This window comes from Aphelocoma coerulescens, chromosome 14, assembly GCF_041296385.1.
Source record: "Aphelocoma coerulescens isolate FSJ_1873_10779 chromosome 14, UR_Acoe_1.0, whole genome shotgun sequence".
In the NCBI taxonomy this organism is placed as follows: Eukaryota; Metazoa; Chordata; class Aves; order Passeriformes; family Corvidae; genus Aphelocoma; species Aphelocoma coerulescens.
Genome location: NC_091028.1, coordinates 9,080,902 through 9,103,728, shown reverse-complemented (window position 1 = coordinate 9,103,728; position 22,827 = coordinate 9,080,902). Strand labels below are relative to the sequence as shown.

General features: G+C 50.5%; 1 protein-coding gene across 2 annotated transcripts in view; it reads right to left on the bottom strand.

Moving 5' to 3' along the window:
- PKD1 (polycystin 1, transient receptor potential channel interacting) overlaps positions 1-22,221 on the bottom strand; it is a 79,685-nt gene extending 57,464 nt beyond the window's left edge. For both annotated transcript variants that reach the window (XM_069030415.1, XM_069030416.1), the window contains exon 1: positions 21,919-22,221. In XM_069030415.1, the coding sequence (XP_068886516.1) occupies positions 21,919-22,163 (245 nt within the window). In that variant the 5' untranslated portion in view covers positions 22,164-22,221. The remainder of the gene's footprint in view (positions 1-21,918) is intronic.
- Positions 22,222-22,827: the final 606 nt, after the last annotated feature.

Here is a 22,827-nt window from a genome sequence, read left to right as displayed (position 1 = left end):
ATTTTCCATAAGTGGATTTTCCATGTTGACTGCCACTAATTACACCATCCCCCTTAATTTTTAGCTAATGCCATGCTAGTCACAGCAGTGTTTCTCCCTGGGATAGAAAATCAGGACATTGGGCTAATGAATGTTTGTACCACCCCATTTACCTTCTGTTAACACTGGCAACATGTTTGTTTTGATCCAGTCCCTGGGAATCTCCCTAAGGCCCAAAAATCCATTAAAAGTGAACATTAATAGCCCAGAGGGCTCTTCAGCCAGATCTTTTAAAATTCTTGGATGCAAAATATCTGAACTTGCTGGTTTAAGAAGGTCTAACATTAATAGCAGCTGTTTAACATCCTCCTCGGTTACTGTTGGAGTGGAAAGTGTTTCATCATCCTCATATGATACAAATACATCACCTGGCTTTTTTCCAAATAGAAAGCAGAACTATTTACTGAGCAGTCCTGCCTTTTCTGTATTTTCATTGATAATTTGACCATGCTCATCTATTAACAGACCAGTATCATCTAATTCCTTTAATTCCCAATACACTTGTGAAACTTTTCAATCTTGCTGGACAGAGACTTTTCCTCAAGATTCTTTTGCTTATCAGTGTTTGATGGGCCCGAGCTGAGCCCACGCTCATCACAACCAACCTTTCTCTTTCCTATCTTGTGCATTTACTTTCTGTAAGAGCTTCCACTTCTCATTCAGGCTCTGACAATGCCAGTGGCAGTGTTTTGAGGATCCACAGCTTCTCTGAGCAAGATGTGCCCTGGAAGTGTTCCACCACCCTCACAGGGAAGAATTCCTCCCCAATATCCCATCTAACCCTCCCTCTATTGGTGTGAAGCTATTCCCCCTCATCCTGCCACTCCTGCCCCTTCTAAGTCCCTCTGCAGCTTTCTCTGTGTCCATGACTGACCCTGTAAGGGCTCCTCTTTAGGGACCTGATGCCCCAATGCTTTGTTCTCCTCTTCCTTGCAGTGAAGATGATAAGGAAAGAGAAAATTAGAGAAGTAAAAAACTTAGTGCTCTCCTGTATCTTCCTATTAAAAGAGGACCAGCCCCACCACGTATCCCTCAGGGATGGTTACAGCCTTAATTTGAAGCTCCTTAGTTTGAAGCTGTTCCATAAAAAGCAATTTTCAGTCTTCTCCGCTCTCCATGCAAACTATTTCTTTGAGCAATTAAATCCCATCTTCCCATCTTCTTTAATTCTGGCACATCCACAGCAGCTGCTTTGTCCTTGACATGCACAACCCCTGGATACCTGTGGGATGTCAATCATGGAATCCCAGAATGGTTTGGGTTGAAAGGGACCTTAAAACCTATCCACTTCCAACCCTTCCACTATCCCAGGCTGCTCCAAGCTCCATCCAGCCTGGCTTTGGACACTTCCAGGGATCCAGGGGCGGCCACAGCTTCTCTGGGCAACCTGTGCCAGGGTCTCCCCACCCTATGAGTCAAGAATTTCTCACCAAGAGCCCATCTAACCCTGTGCTCTTCCAGTTCAAAACCAACAGAACCCTGGAACGGTTTGTGTTGGAAGGCACCTCAGAGATCATGTCGTTCCAAGCCACCTTATCTGCACCCAGTCAGCCAAAGTTCCCCCAATTCTTCCAGAGAACATGTGGCACTGTGTAAGAGCCCATTGAGGGACCCCTCTGTGACCATCCCAGCCCAGAACCTTGCTGAGCTCCAGCAGATCCTGAGTTTCCATGCCCAGGGCCGGGAGCCACATGCCCAGCGCGGGTGCAGCTCCTTGGGCTCTGTGTGTGTGTTTGTTTGGGATTTTGTGAATAGGGCTGCTTAGCACGTTGAGTCCTCCCCACAGGGCTGATGTGTTAGAGCCGATTGGCTCCCTATTCCCCGAAGGAAACATCTGCACATTCCAGACACATTCTGTAACGGGAGTGAAACCCATCCTTGAAGTGAAATTTTACAGCCTCCACAGTGCAAAATAACGATCGCTGGCAAGGGCCAGTGGAAAAGTAATGTTTAAAATATTATTACAGGGAAGCGGCTGCCAGAGCCTCAAATTAATCACTTGAACGTGTCTCTGGTGCGTTATGTAACGCTGGGCCAGCTCCCGCCCGGAACGCGGCTCCGCTCCGGCCGCTTCCCACTGCCCGGCTCCCCTGCTCTGCCCCAGAGCCAGGACAGACCCAGGCTCCTATTGCTGCCATGGGGACTGACATCCCCTTCTCAGACGTCTCTTTCAGGTGGGCTTGGGGGCCACATTTCTTGCAGGTGTCCAATTTTTTCTTGTCTTAAAGGAAATCCTGGGAGAGACAAGGACAAGGGGTGTTTCTCCATCACCTCTGAAAAGCAGTGTCTGTCACAGCCCTCTGCAGCCAAAGGAGCTGCTTCCCACCGTGGTCTGAAGAAGAGGGAAGCTACAGGTCTGCTGGTTAAACTGGTGTGCTGGGGGCCCACCTGGTCTGGCCATGGGGCAGGTGACAGAACAGGGACATTGTCCTCTCCTCGTGCAGTGAGCACTAATTAGCAGGATCCAAATATGATAGAAGTGCAACTGATGTTCAAAATAATTTTTAAAAAAGGCCGCTGAAGGAAAGCGGGAACACAAACAGGAGTGGATACAGACACAGCTCCAGGGGAGGAAGGAAGGAAACGCTTGGCAGCCTGAACCAGCAGCAGGAAGAAGAGTGAAATGAGTCCAGCAGTACCAGGGGGAATCCTGCAGGCCCTCAGAAGGGATGTTCCCCCAGCAGAAACAAGGGCAAAACTCTGCCATCCACCAGGCTGAAGATACCATGAATGTAGCCAGAAACTTTGCTGATGAGGACATCTCCATCTCTGCTATTCCATAGCTGCTATTCCATCCAGCCCTTGCAGGTGGTGAGGGCTCAGCCCAACCTGTGCCAAATTTCAGTCTCCCTGCAGGAACACGGGGGAGCAGAGGTGTTCTGGTGACAGGTAGCTCTGAGTCCTGGGTGGTCTCTGTGCAGAAGTTCCTCCTGAAGCTTGAGATAATAGTATTTTCAGGATTCCGAGAGAGAAAGTCACCGTTCTGTTGTAAACATCTCTCTAGCACAAAGGCTCCATAATTCAAAGTCAGGCCCATGAATCCTTACTGGAACAGAAACACTCAAAGAATTCCTTCAGCAGCACCTCTGGTTGATGTTATGTACTGTAAATCTGAGGGCAGGGCAGACCCCAGAGCCAGGGACAGACAGAGCACAGGGATCTGGCCAGAAGAGGCCAAAGGACAGGCTTTCCCTAATCCCCCTGTGCCAGTGCCGACATCGATCCGAGCTCCCCCAGCTTTTTTCAAATGTGGTTGTTTGGGTTGGAGGGCTCTGCTCTCAATGTTTTTGCAGCATGTTCACTATAGAACCCTAAATATCTTCCTTCTGAAAACAAAACCCAATTAGAACCCAATATAGAGCTGCTGGTTCCTGTACAAAAGCCATTTGCATGTTTCTGGCATTAATAATGTGTGTGGTTGGGCTGCTTCCTTTTAGCATTAGAAAGTCTTCTGTGATGCAGTCAGAATATTTCTGCTTCAAAAACGCTGATGTTCAGAGGCCCCAGAGTAGGTACAGAGGGAAGGGAGCAGCATGCTCGGGCCTCAGCGCTCCTCTAGAAGACCTTCTGAACACGTTTGGGAGACAGAAACTCATTTGTTCCCTGCACAAGGTCATAGAACCACAGAATGGCTTGGGTGGGAAAGGACCTTGAAGCCTTTCCAATTCCACCCCCTGCCATGGGCAGGGACACCTTCCACTATCCCAGGCTGCTCCAAGCCCCATCCAATCTGGCCTTGGACACTGTCAGGAGTGGGGCAGCCACAGCTTCTCTGGGCAACCTGTGCCAGGGCCTCCCCACCCTCACAGGGAGGAATTTCTTCCCAATATCCCATCTAAATCTACTCTTCTACTCATGTGCAGGTGATGAACATTTCTGGTTCTTTCTGGACCGCTGGGCACAGGATCCTGCTCAGTGTTCTCTGGACCCACCCTGACCAACAGACCCAACCAGGGATCCACCCACTTCCACGTGTTGTACATTAAGAGATCCAACAGCCCCTTAACACTCCAAGGGTTTGGGTGACAAGTGACTCCTCAGCAGTGACACAGCTGGAATGACACGTGCCTAACACCACAGCCAGGAAGGGTCTGGATCTCCTGGGTTCAGCAGGACTTGCACATCCAATTTTACCCATTCTTTTGAAAACTTAAACTCCGGATAGGACAGAGCCAAAACTATAACATGATCTGCCTGAGACGAGTAATTGTCCACACTTCTGCCAAGTAGCAGGGGCTGAGAAATCCACTCTGCAACATATCTGGAGATACGGGGTGGAGACCAAAGGCCAGATCCCTGGAAAGAGCTCTGGAAGAATGCTTCAATCAAGTCATCAGCCTATCCTGGAAAGATGCAGCTGACCTCGAGATAACCTGCTTTCCAGTGTTCCCCTGAGCTCAACTCTTCCCCTTGGCTGGACTGATCTCCACCTGTCCAGAGCGACAAGAACAATTTACCTCTGACCTTGGCTTGGTCAGACCCTCCTGGGCTTGTCTGTGCTGGCTGTAAAAGAGCTTCTGTGCAGCTCCTCCACAGCCCTCCAGCAACTGCAAAGCCTCCTGTGCCCCAAGGGGCTCGTACTGCAGCTCCGGGGACAACGTGGGGCTGTAGAAAGAGCCACCACGGGCTGAGAACATGGGTGTGTGCTCCTCAGGGAGAACCTCCAAGATGCCTTGGGGAAGGACACAGAAGGCTCTGATCCTCCACCTTCCACAGCCCAGAGCCAGGCCATTGTCCCCTGTCCTGGCACGTGAGTTATCCACAGGTATGTGTATGTCACATGTGTTCCAGGACAAGGACAGGCTATCTCCAGAGCATCTTTTTCAACCCAAACTCAGGAAAAACAGGAGGAAATCACAGAAGCAATTCCACAGCCTACAGGAAGGAGTCCCAGTCTGCTTCCTGGTGGAACCACAGCAGGCACAGAGCTGGTGGCACAGGCTGCACCCACGTCCCTCTCCTACAAGGAGCTGCTGATCCTGCAGACTGCCCTCCCTGATCAGCTTGGGAAAAGAGAGGTCCCTCCCTCAAATAAAACACACAATGCAGACACACTTGGAGTGTCCAAGGCCAGGCTGGATGGGGCCTGGAGCAACCTGGCCTAGTGGAAGGTGCCCCTGTCCATGGCAAGGTGTTGGAATGAGACGGTCTTTAAGGTCTCCTCCAACCCAAACCATTCCATGATTCCGCGACTTTTCTGTGAGGAATCAGAGAAAAGATAATTCCATTCACTTCAGACTACAATCCTGTCAGGGATCTGTTAAAGGGAGGATCACTACGGTGCCTGTTCCCTTCTCTCACAGGACCAATGCCTCTAATCCTTTTATAAGAACATCATTATGTGGAATAAACTGTCTAGAGGAAAAAAGAGGTCTTGCAACTCTGCTAATCTTCTTAATGATTTAATACCTGCAAATACTACTGGGAGGTATCCCTTTCCTGATCCCATTAAATGCTACTGTACGAAACATCTCACATACTTCAGCATCCTACTGTGGATTTTGTTTTTAAACAAAGCCAATTTCTCTGGAGACCAAGCAAGGGTTTCTCATCCCACAGCCCCACCAATTTTAAAAGATCTTCTAAACGCCGGCCTGAGGGATTCCAATAAGTCCTGGCACAGATTCTCCAAATAGTAGCAAAGCTAAACAGGGTACGGCTGTTATTGTAGAGATCTCTCACTGCCAGCACAAATACACAGCCTGGACCATTCAACCTTTTACAGCAGGAAAGTCACGGACAGCTGATGATTCACAATCAGTATTTTTCCTTCTACTACAGCCACCCTTTTTCTTTAATTATTCCATCTCTCTGGCAAGCAGCTCTTCCCTGCAGTTTTTGTGACATTTTTTCTCCTGATTTCTTCACCACATTAACAAGGACAGGGCACATCCCAAAGTCCCTTGTTTGATTTCTCCATCTGCCACGAGCTGGTAAGACATCCCAGGCTGGGGTTCAGCCAGCCAGGGTTGGCCATTCCCTCGTGTATGGGACCAGAACAAGGTTGGAACACTCCATTCCTTCGGAGAACACAGAGTAAGGCTGAGGTGGCTTCATGGGCCTTGTTTGTCCTGGTTCTTCTCTTTTTCTTTGCATATGCAAAGCCAAGAGATATTTCCTTCCCAGGTCAATAGGTACAGAAAATATATTAAATATTAAATATATGAAACTTTTTAAATTATTGCCTACTCCCCACACAAGCACATGCTGGGACTGACACTGATACTGATTCTTCCTCTCAGAAACCTTTTCTTAATCAGTCAGTTTAAATCTTCCTCAACACACGGTTTTTCCAAAGTTCCCCAGCACAGGTCCTGTGATGGTTCACCTGACCTACAGGTGTTTACTGCTACAACAGGTAGGTCTAACACCGACAGTCCCCACACATCACACAGTGAAGCACACATCTAGAAAGAACAAATGAACCATGAGAGATCCACCTGGAGCTGACACAAACATCTTAAAAAAGAGAAAGTCACGCCCCTTACAGTTCATGGATTTTTTTCCTACAATAAAACAGATTGATTCTGTTGTTGTTGTTCCACTTCATGTTGGTCAAAACAGAAGCCCAAGGCTGAGCCCCTTCCCTGGCATAGGAAGGCTCAAACATGGACAGTGCTGGCTGAGGAGTCTCTGGGGAGGCTGATGCTTCACTTCAGGTTCAAGCAACTGTCTTGGACTGTGCCTCAGTCTATTGATTAAATCCAAAATTACTCTTCCCTATTCTTCAGAAACCCACGAGGGTGATTGTGTAAGAGGGTGCTCATGGTGCACACAAACCACCAGCAAATTTGTTTTGTTTAAAAGGGAAAGAAGAGCAAGGAAACACCACGACAAAGCCAAGACAAACAAAATGGTTCAGACAGAGTGCCCCAAGGAGCAGGGGCATGCAGCGTGCTCTGTGCCCAGCACCAGCCACAGCTCTGCTCCGAGCCCCGCGGGGACTGGAAGGCTCCCAAAGCAGGCTCAGATCAGCAGGACACATAAGTGCAGCCTGATCCCTCCTCAGGCTCCACACAGACACTCTGGAAGGTTTGGGTAAACATCCTTGGTAAACTTTGGACACCACAGCAACGTCAAGGATGACACTCATAAATCAGCCCTGCTGGCAGAAGGAGAATTTGCCCAGTTCTCTCAGACACAGCTCTCAAGACTTACGGCAGACACTGAGTTAAGCTGCATCTTTGGTCTTATGCTAAATCACCTTCTTGCCAAGGCTAAAAATTGCTCCATGGTGTAATCACACTGAGGCAGAAGAGTGAAATAATAAATTTTGTTCCCATATAATAATAACAAGTTAGGTTTCCATAGCACCCCTCTTCCTCTAGGATCCAAGAGGACATTAGTGACTTGCCTCACTGCAGCAGGCTCTGTGCACGAGGATTATGTAACCCACCACAGGCACTGCTCTGAGGGGTGTAATCCTGCATCACAGCTCAGCTTAACAAGGCAAGAAGGATCACCAGCGCATGAGGAAAAGGGACAGCACAGGGCAAGAACTGAATCCTCCACAATGCTGCTGGTGTAAGGATGACTCTGATCCATGATCTGCTCTGGTTGGAAAGCCCTCCAACACCAACGCGTCCAACCTGTGACCGATCCCCGCCTTGTCACCCAGCCCAGAGCATCGAGTGGGAAAACAGATGGGAAAACCACAGCCTGGGCACCTGTGGTCAGAAAAGCTCCTGGGTCATGCACCAGAAGACAAAACAGGTCCCTTTCCAGCTCAGTTATGCTGGGATTGCTGCCCAGTCGTGCCTGTTCCAACAGCCCCAGCCCATGCTGGGCACTGCTCTGTCACACACTCCTCTGTGTCACACCAGAGGTTAGGAACACAAAGACCCCAAGGCTTTTCCCAATAAGCAGTCTGTCTCTCCCATCTTATCCCTTGAAAGGCTATCAAAGAGCTACTGTTTTCCTCACAATAAAATGAAATCTGGAGCACGCAGGCGTTGGGAGCAGAGCAGGGAATGCGCAGGGATGGAGGAGCGTGAGGAGCAGAGCTCCCCGGCCTCGCACACGCCTCTGATCCCGAGGCAGACAGGGCTGCAGACTGCTTGAGCTCCATTTTTCCTTTCCAACATTTTCCACACCCTCCTGCCAAGAAAACTCTGAGAGCTGCCTCCTGCCCTGTCTGGCGAGCACTTCCCAAGCAGAGCAGCCCCGGAGAGCACAGCCTCACACGCACGGAGCGACCACAAGGGCTGAGACCCTTCTGACAGCCTGACAAGGACTCGGGAGGGCAAGGGGTGGCTCTGGAGTACATCTGGCATTTTGGGTGCTCCACAGGGAGGGCAGCTCTGCAGCTCCTAAAGGGTAGAGGGATGATGCTGAGGCTGACAGCAGATGAAGGGAATTGTAGAATCACAGAATGGTTTGGGTTGGAAAGCATCATAAAATTATCATCCAGATCCATGCCATGGGCAGGGACACCTTCCACTAGATCAGGTAGCTCAGATCTCCATTCCACCTGGCCTTGGACACTTCCAGGGATGGGAAGAGGGAATGGAAGGCTCTAGAAGCAAGATAACCATCTTTTGTCCATGCTCGGCCTGCACTGTAACTGCAGAAAGAGTTTTGTACTCACGACCGGCGCTCCCATATAACACAAAAAGGCAAATCACAGAATCACCATGGTTGGAAAAGACCTCTAAGATCACCACCTCAGAGGCCTGAGCATGGATTTCACGTATTTTTATTACACTCAGAATCACCCGACATTAAGACATTTTTGTGCAGCAACCTGGAGCCCCAGCTCCTACATTCAGCTGAATTTGAGCAACTAAAAATTTGCATCTGTTTCTTGTGTGTTGGGCTGCTTTTTTTAAATTTCCTGCTGAGTGAAACAGGAGGAGCAATAAAATCAAATGGTTGGAAACAAATGACAACTGTTTAATGGAGTAAAAAGAAATCCCAACGCCTTCCTAAGCTGTTTATACCACAGCTACTCCATGCACGGCTGCGTACACAGGTAGAAGAACAGGCTCCAAGTCCAGACTTCCTCACTTTTATGGGTTTAAATTGGATCCCACTTGGTGTTTAGGGCCACTGTTGAACTGCTAACACATTCTGCAGCATGACTAACACCAACTGGGTTATTCTTCACTCTCATGTGAAAAATTCCTGTACCTGGTCCTATGGTATGTGGATCTACATGACACATCTTTACCTCAAAAAGAAGAACTAGAAGACACCCTCAGTCTTGTCCTAAAAGAAGTGGTGGGTTCCCTTGTCTCCTGGAACCATGACATTAAACTATAACCCCTGCTTTTCCCTTCCCTTCCCTTCTATTTTGTTGAAGTCTATTATTCCTCTGTATCTCCTCAGTGAGAGATACAGATGCTTCCAGATGTCTCCTACATGGGAGTTCAGGCCCAAAACACAGAGGGCACCAGCATCTGGCTTTCTTTCATTTCTTTTTAATCTAAAGATTTATGAGAGGTAGCTGACTCATGTTTTGGCTGGCAGAGCTGGACTCTTGTAAGTAATTGCATCCTTGCTATTTCATTAATTAAGTTCTCCCACTTTTGTCTGATTTGTTGGTGATTGACTACTGTGAGAAAAATATAGATCTTTCCTGGGTCTCAGGCAGGTGAAAGTCCAGACACTTCCTTCTCCAGGGCCTGGCCCAGGCATCCGAAGTGAAAGGTGCAAATATATCGAATATCCCAGCACTGCTCAGCTCCACCAGACCATCCAAGCGTCTCCTCTCAGAGGGGAGCTCCACCCTCAGCACAAGGCAAGAAATCCTGCACACACCAGGGCTACTGTGAGTTGTTAAGTGTGGTTTTGCTTCACATACCCCCATTTCCTTTCCAGCAAGAGCACCAGAAAAAAATACTGAAGAGAGAGTTTGTAGCTGAGGAATTCAGTGAATTATTAACTCCATCCTACCTATTAACCACTGCCTCCATTCCCTCACGCCTCCTGGGAGCCCCAGTTCTGGGCAGCAGAGCTGTGCCAGCACCTGATCCCCACTGGTCTGGTGTGCAGAGTCCTCAGGTGATGTGGACGGTTCTAGCTGTGAGTTACAATCCATTAAGTGCAGTAATGATTAATCCAGAACCCCGGCACAGATCCACGACGAAATGTTGCTCCCCTTGTCACACCAGATGAATCCTGGAGGTCACCATGGAGGGACAGTGTCTGCACAGACCTCCAGGGACACCAGGAGCCAGGCCAGCTCTTCACAGGGAGGCAAAGGGATGCAGTGACCAGCTGTTGCTATTCCCACTCCAAACCAATCCGCATCTCAGGATGCTGTGCTGTCTTTGGGGCCAGGACAGGACAGGGAATGCAGCTCTGCCAGCCTGAAGATGCTCCAGGGGCAGCTGGATCCATGAGCAGCCCCAACCCATCATCTCACATTGCAGGACCTTCACCACATCGGCCCCACGTGCAAACCCACGTGTTTGTCACACTCAGCTGCACCTCAGAACGCTGGGAGAGCTCAGGGCTGGGCTGGGACACAAACTCCCTGTGTGACCTTAGGCACCTCCCTTACTCTGTGCATGGAGCTCTTACAGCCTCGCCCAGCTGAAAAACAGGAAGGGGAGGTTCAGGTTGGACATCAGCAGGAATTTCTTCATGAAGGAGTTGTCAGGCATCAGAAGGGGCTGCCCAGGGAGGTGGTGGAGTGACCATCCCTGGAGGTGTCCGAGAAATGACTGAGGACATGATTAGTTGGCAGTGCTGGAGGAATGGTTGGACTCAATGGTCTTGGAGGGTTTTTCCAACCTTAACAATTCTGTTATTCCATGATTCTACTGTCACACAGCCTGTGAACCAGCCAGAACTAGGACCCCAAGAAGTTAAAAGAAACAAGTGTACAAGTGGAGTGCAGCCAGGAGGAGGACTGAAGCCATCCCTGCCATGCTCAAACTCCAGTGGGAACACTGAAATGCAGTCACGTTCCTCTCAGAAGCTGCTCCCTTGCAGTGGACACAAGGCTGACTTCCCATCTGGGGCTGGGATGTCTCTGTTTGGGAAACTGATGGTTCTGCCCTGAACAAAAAATACCAGCTGGGCAGAAAAGAAAACTCTTCTTCTTTTCCAGATGCTTTAAAAACAAAATTAATGGTTCTCCAGTGGGAGCACAGTGGGATCCTGCCGGCTCCAGTACCTGTGACTCAGGATGTACCCCCCAAACACTGGATTGTGTTTGGTTCTGAGGATGAGGAAGAAGAGGCTGAAGCACCAGCAGGGGTGGGAAGGCAGGACCAAGGGTACCTGTCGAGTCCACATCTGTTTTGCTGCCCCGATGTTCCCCTTGCTCAGCCTGAAGATTCATCTTCCCAAGAGCTGCTACAGAATGTTTTACTGCCCCCTCACAAGGATGGCAAAGCACCAGGCAAGCAGGAATTACAAATCCAGGGCATTTTTCCAGCAGCCAAGCACTGAAGCACTCCACAAGCATTAAATTCCCATAAATAACCAGGACAATACTCTCGCAAGGCAATGAAGCCCCAGTCCCATTGCTCAGGCAGGGAGAGGGATGCAGAGGAATCCCTGACAGCCCAGCCCACAACACCAGGGTCAAACTGAAAACAAAAGCAGGAGTCCTGCTTCCCCCTCTGCGTTCCAGCCCTTAGACAACACTGCCCCCAGTAGCTCGGCTCCCTTCCCAAACCAAGGTATGCACTGCACTTCCCTGACTGCCGAGGGGAGGACAGAGGGAAGCTACTCCCGGCCTTCACACAGCCCCCATGGCTGCTGCAGAATCCAGCAGCTTCCAGGAGCTGCAGAGCAAGCCAGGAAATGGAACACAAGCTCCAGAGCTGCTTTTCCTGCTCTATGGGAACAGAGGAATTGTGGTCAGTCTGCACAGGGAGCTAAAGGTGCTCCGCGCTGCTGATCAGAGCACCCACCTGTGAGATGAGGATGCAGAGATGGGCTGCCCATCCTCAACACGGGGATTGGCCACAGGTTGGACTCAATGAGCTTGAAAGTCTTTTCCAACCTAAATGATTCTGGGATTCTGTGAAAAAATCCTCTGATAACTTACGAAATGTCTCTCCCAAGCAGCCAGAGTGGATCTCCTTCAGGGGAAGCTGTGGGTTCTGTGAGAGCGGGGGTGTTGGAGATGAATTTCCAAACTCTCCCAGCTCTCTCTGAAGTTGTAGGATCAAGCTGCAGACTTGGATGTGTCCGGCTAATCCACAGGGACGCAGAGCACAGCAGTGGGCTCCGCTGGCTTGTTTTAGAGATCTGATGGCCAGCTGTAATTAACCATTTAATTGCTGCAAAGACTAACTTATGCCAGAGGGAAATATTCCCATCTGACTGGCTGCACAGCATGGGGCACTATATGCAAAGCAAAGCAAATCCAAGTTAATGCCACTTAAATTTGTGGCTGTATCAGATTCAACCAGTGAGTGTAACCAGAAATTAAACCACCCAAGGCCAGTGGCATTGCTACCTTGACAGCTCACTGTCCTGTAAACACCGTAAAGGCACAGAGCTTTCCAAGTAATGGTTTAATTACTGGATACAGGGAGTGACAAGAGAGAGCACAGTGAGGGCATTGGAGCTCAGAGTTCAGGGTCTGGCTGTTGGGCTACTGAAGTTATTCTTTTGTATTGTATGAAACACAGTCAGGAACCAGTGATGCTCCTGGCACTTCCTGCAGAAAGCAGGGTGTGTCTTCCCTCTCAATTAAACCTTGGGAATTATGTTGTGTCAGTCCAGCAGAACCTCGAATGCCACCCAGACAGCTTGAGTTTTGTCTCCACGGTGCTGCCTGATCTGTGCTATGCCCTACACAGCTTTCCTGTACACAGGAGCAGCACCTTTCCTTTCAATTTTCCTCAAGTAAAGCCCTTCCTTACTGTTGTAGGAACACAATCCACCACAGATACCAGCTACAGTGAATTTTCTTAACACAACTCAGGGACTAACAAAGGCTAACCCTTGGCCTCATCTAGCCTTTGTTTTCCCACCTCAGTTTTGTCTACACTAATTTTTTTAAGACTTCTGATCCAAACTTTGCACCATCCATGCAATCAGAGGTCACAGAGCTCAGTCTATAAAGCCACTGACTTCATGTTTTCCCTCCGTAGGAGTAAAATAATGTTCCCACACTCTGATAGAAACCTTTGCTCTGCACAGATTTAATTCATTACTTATGAATCTCTGGCCAACGCCACTCTGCTCATGGCAGTGGCTCTCTACTTGCAGTCGTCTCCAGAGTCTGGGAGGACAGGGAATCTTCTTTTTGCTGCGTAGTGAAGGAGCTGAGATGGGATCCTGACTAATGGCTTCACCAACTCCTGCTTATGTTAACAGTCCTCCTCCAGAAAATCACCCAGGTAGCAATAACGAGCTGTCCTCTACAACTGCTTCACAGAGTGTTGGTCAGAAGCCAAGATATTTTCCAGTGGAAACTCTTCTCCCAGGGAATCACTCTGCATCACATTTCAGATGAACACTGTGTTTTGCTTTAGGGAATAGAAGATTTCTTTTTAATTGTGCTTTGCTTAGGTGCGAGGGCAGTTCTGTGACACAAATCACTGAGGAGTCACTGTGCATCCTGCTGGAATCATTTAGGAGACTGGAATGGCAGCAGCCAACCTCAAAGGCAAGTGCCCATATTCCAAGCTGATGCTTTTGCAGGATTGCCTGGATCACATGCAGGTCTCAGGTAAGAGCTGCCCTTTCACGGTGCCTGCACCAATCTATGAGATCCCAGAGCTGGTGCAGCAATATGAAACATGAAAGGTGCCAGTTGATTGCTCTTTCCATATCCAAACTCCTCCTTTGCAAACTCACTCTTTCCAGAAAGCTTTCCAAACCTTTTTCATCTGGGGAGGGGTGAAACCCAACTCTGCTGAGGGCCGGCTCTGCGCTCCCAGAAGCACGACACTGTCTGCACAGGCTCTGCCAGGGCTCAGAGCCTTTCACCAGGTCCCCTGTGTCCCTGGGATCTGTCTGGGGGTGACAAGGCAGTCACCATCCTAAAAACCCTGTCCCACTCCTCTTTTGGTGAAACAACACAGACTTAAGCAGAGGTGTCTGAGGGCAGTACAAAGCACAGCAAAGAGGAGGGAATGTGGCTGCAACACTTTTCTTAGAGGCTCCACTCTGCATCCCATTGTGGTTTCCAGCTGTTCCCTCAGCTCTCCAAGACCCAGGAGAGGAAATGTGGAACACGCACTGTGCTGGGAGCACGTGGCATGGAATGGGGCCCGTGATTATTGTTCTTATCACCCCACAGAGCGCCTGGCACTGGCTGCAGAGCATGGCTGGCTGGTTCCCTGTGCTCCCAAACAGCCACACAGCCCCTGCCCATGGAAGGGCCAGCACAGGAGCAACCCAGGAGGGAAAACCCATTAACATTCCCAGAGTGACAGGGCTGGTCCCACTGCCAGCAGGATGCTGGGTGCCAGCCCTAGGCTGCACACTGGGGCCATGAGCATCCTCTGCAAGGGAAGGCTTGTTTGACACCTCTCCTAACAGCCCCACTCAAACACCCAAGAGCTGCAATGCCGCACAAGGCCCCCATGCACAGCCCAAGGCCCCTGTGCCAGGATGAGCATCCTGCTCTTGGAAATGTGGCATATGGGAGCACCGGCAGCAGAGACAGGAATGGAACAGCTGGAATTTCCAAGCCACATATGGAAAGGCTGCATTCAACCCCTAACACACATCCAGCCAGCTGTGAGGCGAGCGGGTGAACAGAGAGGAACAAAAATAGGCACTTCTGTAGTCCTTCTTCAAGCAACATTTTTGCACTACAAAAATACACCAGAAAAAAAAAAGGATCACGGGATTTTTTTCCCCAGCTCTCACAGGGATTCACGTGCTCCCATCACAGTTTTAGGGATCAAGGGATCATACCCCCAGCTCACCACCCTGGGGCTGTGTAAGTGCAAGAATCTCCCGGGACAGGACACAGACGCTTCCACCAACCTGCCCTAAACCAAAATCCGCAGCTCCAGCCCAGCCTCACTCCACCCCCTTCCCGAGGCGTGGTCTGAGAGAGAAACGCTCAGCTTTGGCCAACACAATCCGGCTGGGCTCTGCTTTCCCAGGCTTAGCTGTTCCTCGGGTTCCTCCCTCCGGAGGACTCAACCCACACCCTGGGTCCTCTTTTTAGAGCGCCACTCCCACCGCTCCCGGACCATGGAGCCTGTTTAACCCATTCCCAGCAGGACCAGAGCCCCCGACCAGCTGGGAAAGGGTTCACAGGATCCCATGCAAGCCCCCAGGCCAGAGGGAGGAAAGAGAGGCGTCGCTGCCTGTCCCTGCAGGGAAAACTGCTCCTTTGCCTCTGGATCTGCGTAGTTCCTGTCCCTGCCAGAGGAGCCCAGAGCAGCAGCAGGGATCCTGTGGGAGCCAGGCCTGAGGTGCTGCCAGGGGATGTTGCAATGGAGCTGTGAGGAGGCCATTGCTGGGGATCTGCAAGTACCACAGAACCAGGGAATCACCGAACGGTCTGGGTTGGATGGGACTGGGTTGGATTAAAGGTCATCCAGTGCCACCCCCTGCCATGGGCAGGGACACCTTCCACTATCCCCAGGTGCTCCAAGCCCTGTCCCAGCCTGGCCTTGGACACTTCCAGCTTCTCCAGGCAACCTCACAGGGAACAATTTCCTCCCAATATCCCATCTATCCCTGCCCTCTGGCAGTGGGAAGCCATTCCCCCTTGTCCTGGCACTCCATGCCCTCATCACAAGTCCTTCTCCCCTCTCCTGTAGCTCTTTAAAGGACCAGAAGGTCTGTCCAAGGAGGTGGGCACAGGCTCTGGGAGGGCTACAAACCCCACCCTGGAAATGTCCCTTTCAAAGCAGTGATTAGACCCTGTGACTGCATCACAGGCACACAGATTGTACCGCACAGAGCCCAGCGTGCTTCTCCACACAAGGAGCTGCATGTACAGGCTGACAGAAAACGAGCTGCCCAGCTGTCACCAGGAGAAACAAGGCCATGGTGTGGTGGCCAGGGACAATTTCAGATGAATAGGAACAGGCTGTCTGAGTCGTGGCTTGGATCCAGAATCCGTGTCACTCCAGATTGTCCTGCAGGCTCGTCAGAAACGAGCTGCTGTGGCTGCTGGGAGAGCGAGCACAGCCCTGTCCCGATGGTCCTTCAGAGCATCTGCCAACACAACTGCAGGGAGAAAAGAGGATCCCACCGGCTCCCAACCCTGCACTGCCAGAGGGCACCCACAGCCCCAGCCTGCAGGTACAGCAGGGCCACACTCCAACACCCACAAATGCCGTAGGTGGGAGATCCGTTACCACAGAGTGAATGAACATCAAGTCCTGTCACCAACCCAGCCTATCACAATCCCTTACTACAGGCTGCTAATTACATTCAGCATGACAGTAGGTTAAACAGAATTACACAGGACCATATGCCACGTCTGAAACTTCACCGCCAAGCTCAGCTCAGTGAGGTTTTTCCAAGGCCTGATGCCAGGAAGCCAAAGAGATTTACCTGTTCCTAACCTGAGGGCAACTATTTTGCTGTTAATGCAGTAGAAACAGCTGACTGAGGAATATCACACTTTGTTTTAATTATCTGTGTTTTGCTTATCTGCACATTATCAAAAAGGATGTGATCTTTTGAGGGAAAGGGAAGAGCTGAACTTCAGCCTGGAGAGGAGAAGGTTGCGTGGAGAGCTCATAGCACCTTCCAGTATCTGAAAGAGCTACAGGGAAGCCAGAGAGGGACTGTTCATCAGGAACTGTAGTGATAGGACACGTGGGAATGGGTTCATACTGAAAGAGGAAAAACTGAGGTTAGATATATGGAAAAAAATCATCCCTGTGATGGTGGGGAGGCCCTGGCAAAGGTTGCTCAAAGAAGCTGTGGCTGCCCCTGGATCACTGAAGTGTCCAAGGCCAGGTTGAATGGGGCTTGGAACAACTTGGTCTACAGGAAGATGTCCCTGCCAATAGCAGAGGAGTGACATGAGATGATCTTTAAGGCCCTTTCCCACCCAAACTATTCCAGGATTCTGTGATTCTATGACAGAATAGTCATGGTTCCTATAATACACTGCACGTTGTTGATGCTCTTCCTGATGACAGCTATCCTTTAAATAAACGTGAATGGCAGCAAGCACATGAGTTTTCCTTTTTGTGCCCTTTGCAAAGTAAAAAACTATCATTATGTTTCAATTGACATTTTTAGTTTTGGCAAACAGAGATGCCAACTTCACTTCAGTATCTAAGCAAAGAACAGTGATTCGATATAACAAACAGGCTCATTCTTTACTGCCAAGGAAGGCTGAGAAATAAGGGCTGGAGAGGTTGGATAGGACACCCTCCCCCTTACCCTCCTTTGGGACAGGCAGTGACCTTCGGCAGAGCTTGTCCGTGCAGGCGGCAGCAGCTGAAGGGGAGCGTGGCCAGCAGCTTCGTAGCCACTGCGGCTTTCCAGCCTTGGAGCCACACTTCAGCAAGGGAGGGAGAGAAGGGTGGGATGGTGGGGCGGGAGAGAAGGGTGGTTTGATGTGGGGGGAGAAAAGGGAGGACTGATGAGCAGCAGCAGCCATTCCTCTGAACAGCAACAGCACTGTAAGCACAGCCTGGGAGCAGAGCTTCCAACTTTCCACTGGGGAAGAGATGGGAAATTTTCTCTTTGAGCCTGACAGTGACTGCCTAAAATCAAGCTTTTGGCCATGGAGGGACTAATTCACAAGTGCTGTGTCCCCCAAAACCCACCCTATTCCCCACACTCCTCCATGCACTCTGCTCACATCAAAAGCAAGATCCAAGCAGCTCCCAGCCCGCTCCACCCTGGCACTGGAATGCACAGCTTTGCTCCCGAGCTGTTCTGCTTCCCCTGCTCACTTTGTTATTCACTTATTACAACTCATATAAATGTCTGGGGACATATGGAGTAAATAAAATACAAAATCAAGCTGAACTGCAACAATCAATCAAAGGACAACAAAGCTTGGAGAAACAGAGAAAGGATGACGCAGAGACGCGTTATGGAAACCACAGTGTGGAAAACACGGCATGACAAGAGATAAAACAAGGAATCTCATTAAACGGGATGAAAGGCAGAGAAGCATTAACAAACCATATGAGTTCTACCTTCTGAGTGAGTGGTTTTCTTTTAAATCCACTCTTTGTGAGAGCAGAATGAAAGCAGCTGAGTGAAACACAAGAGACCTGCCAGGGGCTTGCCAGCAAGAGAAGAGCAGGATCAGCCCTCACTTTCACTCCAACAAGGAAGAAGCAACACACAGAAAAACACCACCAGGAAACTTAAAAATTTCAGGAAATACAGGGAAAAATCAGTGCAAACAGTGCACAGGAAAAAACACACCAGGTGTCAGAGGAACCCCAGAAGGTTCCACCAACAGCTCGTCTTGCCCTGTGGGGCTCCAAAATGTTTAATCACAATTCTTTAACACGTGGGGTTTTTCCACTTGCAGGGTTTGTAGATATGGCTGCACCACACTGCAGCTCACAAAACCAATACATGTTGATGCTGCTTGGGATTATTTAATTGCCACTTTTGCACAGAGCAGGAACACCTTCAAATCCGCCTCTCTGGTGGATGCCTGTTCTTCCTGAGATGGGACATTTTTCTTAATACACTTTGAAACATCACCAAAAAAAAGCCAAAGTTTTTATTTTAAAAAAGTTTCTCAGTCATGGGAACAGCACTGAGACTTCTCTGAAGCTTTAGGAAGGAGCACAATAAACAACCCAGCCCTCTCTAACACCAGAGCCTGTTCTGCTCTGTCACAACACCACAGAATCGCCCCCTTGTTCATACTCAAACTATAGCTACAAGTTGCTTATGGGACTGGTCCCTTCCACAGGCTGAAGGAATCTCACTGGCAAAATATTTATCTAGCACCTCATTTGGGCCCTTTTCCCCCTCCAAAATTTCTTACAAAAGAGAAATGCAGCCTTGTTTTCACTGGGATATGGCTTCCTATAAGAATGACATTCCAGGCTGTCTCAATTTTTTCTAGGAACAGCAATAGAGCTATTTTGCTTTTGTGGCCTGGACACTACTGTACAGACACTCCGCTGCCTGTGGGTTTACCTGAATCAGATTTTAATTTAAACTGGAATTTTTTTTCCCCGATAGGTTTTGAAGACACCTCAAGCCTTGAACAGGCTTTCCCTGTATCATGTAGTAGTATCAAAATCTACCAATCGTTGCTGACTCTTGAAATTTAAAATATCACAGACTCCAGGTTCCTGAGTCACAGGATCTGTTTATTTTAAGGTTTGTTTAGGTGAAGTCACCGGCTGGGCAGTGCAACCCCAGGGCTCACTGCCAAAGCCACAAAAAACCCCACTTGGTTTTGGATGAAAGTTCTGACCCCCAAACCTGCTTCTGCAGGAGCCTGACAATAGCAGAGCTCCTCTGCTCCCAGCTTCTCCTTCTCACCCAGCCACAAATACTATTCCATGCTAATGAGGGGAAAATAAAGGAAGTTTCAACTCTCATCCTTTTACATCGAGATTCTAATTTCCACTTCAAACCTGCCATGACACTCAAGATGTGTCAGAAAGAAGCAGTATTTGCAAGGGAAAGTCAGAAAACTTTGGTGAGGGTGATTTCCAGTTGAGGAATGAAATAAGTGATGAAAGCTCAAGAAAAAGCTCAGGCTCAAATAAATGCACAACAAAATCGGGTAGCGCTGAGAGCAAAGCACTTGAAAAGAGATGGATCAGAGCATTCCTTGGATGGAGCCCCTCAGAGGGGCTCAGAAGTGCAAATGCTGCCACTTGAAGCGCGTTGCTCCTCAAGTTCAGTTTTACACGTTGAGCACTGCGGATTATTTGGAAAAGCAGACTTTGCTCCTGGTTCCAGCCAGACTTTGCGTTACACTTCAAGAACCTGACTCTGGCGATGGGAAGGGGCCAATATTCCCATTCGGTCTGCCTGGCGACTGCTTCCAGCGAGGTATGTGGTGTCTGCGAGCAGCAGAGCCCATTTCCTTAGTGATTCTTTGGATGGGACATTTCCCTGTGCTCCTGGTAACAGTGCGGCCGCAGTTGGCATTTATTTCCTCAAAGCTGCTCTGTCTAAAACGTCAGATACAAGAGGAATTCATTTCCTAGGCCTCGCTTCTACGGCCAGAAATATGGAAGCACAGTTGCTGAGTGCAGCTGAGAGCACACGCCTGAGCAGGGTCCGGGAATTTTGGCGTGGGGAATTTTCAGAATGTGGCCTTTCTAAAGGCTGCTTTCATTTCAAAATAATTCATTTTTTAGAAAGGGGTTGTTGAGATATTAAAAAATAATTTTTCCTCTAATGAGAGAATAGATAAACTTTATTTACCTGTCAGTGTTCAACACAGGGAATGTGAAATGAATAGGCAAAACCACTTGCAAAACCTCACTGCGCCATGAGCCAGAGTCACTCTCATCACAGTGAAATGAATCTTTAAATTCTTCATGGTTATAATAACAGAGTGAGTACACACCTGCATTCTCTGCCATCATCAGGAGGCCAAACAGGGCAGTAAACTTGAAAGAAACCCACTTCAGCACATCTTACCCAGCCCTCAGAACAGGACCAGCACACACAGTTGCACACACAGTGATGAGCTGCCTGACAAAGATGACTCTACAGCCTAAATTCCTAATACAACTAGCCCTCGGCAGAGCACCGTTCTGTGCCCTACCCAAACACTTCTGGAATCAGAACATGGTGCCATTAACACTATCCATTGTTCCGGTAGATTTCCCCTTCCCATGGTTTTGTTCACCTGCAAGAGCTTTATGTCCCACTTCCATCTGTCACTGCACAACATCTAATCCAAAACATTCTGGGAGCTTTCACAACTCAGCGCCTCTGAACAACAATAACGTAGTCTCAAACACTTACTACCAAAATTAATAATCACAGAAACACATTGTAATAGCCCCAAATCTTCAAAAAGCCAAAGGAAGGACTGGTCATCACAGCCTTCAGGAGGCTGCTCTACAGTGACCAGCGAGGAGCTGGCAGGTTCCACCTCTGTCGCAGCCTCGGGAGCTGCAGATCCCCATCTCAAACCAACAACAGATAACACAAATCCAGAACCTCCTTAATAAAAACCAGTCTTTTCCAGTTAGGGACTTTCTGCAACAAACAATAGCTGGTTTGTTTGCAAAAGTCTAAATGTATCTAGTAAGAAAAGAGCTGGAAAACACCTTGGCTGCTGGATTTAGAGATGTGCACATTTTCCTGAAGTTAGTCCAGCCTGCAAAAGCTACAATGTATGTTTACAGTGGTACTCCACAACTTCTGCAGTATCTCTGTATTGACACTAAAAAGTAAAAGCTTAGTTAAGAATATCCAAATAGAAAAGCAGACCCTTAATGCAGTGAAATACCACCAGAAATTAGTTCATGTGAGATCCATCCACCGTGCCGGGCCCCACGTCATCTCTCTTATATGAATCACTCCAAGCTTTTGTCTCGTCAAGAACTGAAAAGTTGCTCCCTACGGAAAACCAAACTTTTCCCCACGTCTGTTTTTTGCGTCATGCAGTCAGTTTATCTCAGTGACAGAGCACATGGACCATTCCCGTGCCCCTCCACGGAACACGCCTGATTGATCTACCCAAAACAACACCAGCATCTACACACAAACACATCTGTCATTCCATCCCAGCGCTTCCACGGAGAAATGTTTGTTACTTGTTAGTTGCGTCTTTCGGATTTGCTTTAAGGAGCGTTCAACCCCCATCCAACCGCTCGTTCCCGCACACCCTCCTCCTGTTATTCCCCAAGAACCTCCCGAACCGCACTCCCGGCACATAACCTCCCGCTCCATCCCCCGCGACGGGACACCGGGGTTATCCAGCTGCCGCTCCGGGCCGCCCCCCGGGCTCGGCCGGCGGCACCGCGCATCCCCCGGGCCGCGCCGGGCCCTCGCCCCCCGCCCGTGCCCAGCGTGCCCGGTACTCACAGCGCGGTGGCGGCGGGGGGCACGGCGGCCGCGGGGCGCTCCATGCCGCGGGCCGAGCAGTTGACGGCGCAGGCGGGCGCGGCGCAGGCACAGCCCGGGGCGCAGGGCCGGCAGGCGGGGGCCGGGGTCGCGGCGAGCCCCCCGCACAGCAGCGAGCAGAGCAGGCACCAGCCCGGCAGCGGCAGCCGCGCCGCGGGGGCGCCATGTTTGCGCTGTGCTCCAGTGTCTCCATTTCCCAAAGGCATCTCTCCCTACGGGCATGGCATGGCCCCGGCGCGCCGCCGCCGCCCCGGCCGCCCGCCCCGCCGCGCTCCGCCGCCTCAGCGCCCGCCCGCCATGGCCCGGCCCGCTGGGGCCCCGCTCGCCGCGCTGACAGCCCCGGCCCGGCCCGGCGCCGCTCGGCTCTGCTGCTCCGCCCGGCCGCGGCCGCCCCCGCTCCGCCTCCCGCCCGGCGGAAACACGGCGCCGCTCCAGCCCCGCTCCAGCCCGGGCCGCCCCCGCTCCGGCCCGGCACCGCGCGGCTCCCGCGGCGCTCCCGGGCCGGGGCGGACGAGGAGGGCAGGGGGTGTGCCGGGGAGCACGGGGGGACAAAGGGTGTCTTGGGGCATTGGGACAGCACACGGGTCCCGGAAGCGGGAGGATCCCGTGGGAAAGGAGTGTCCCGGAGGGCAAGCGGGATCTCGGGGGACAGGGGTGTCCCGGGAACAGGGGGATCCCCTGGGGAAGGGGTGTGCTAGGAACAGGGGGATCCCGTGGGAAAGGAGCATCCCGGGAGACAGGGGCCATCCCGGGGAGTACGGGCATCCTAAGGACAGAAGCATCCCAGGCAGCAGCGGCATCCCGGGGAACGTGAACATCCCCGGGACAGGAGAATCCCGGGAAACAAGGGTTATTCCCGTGGAGGGCAGT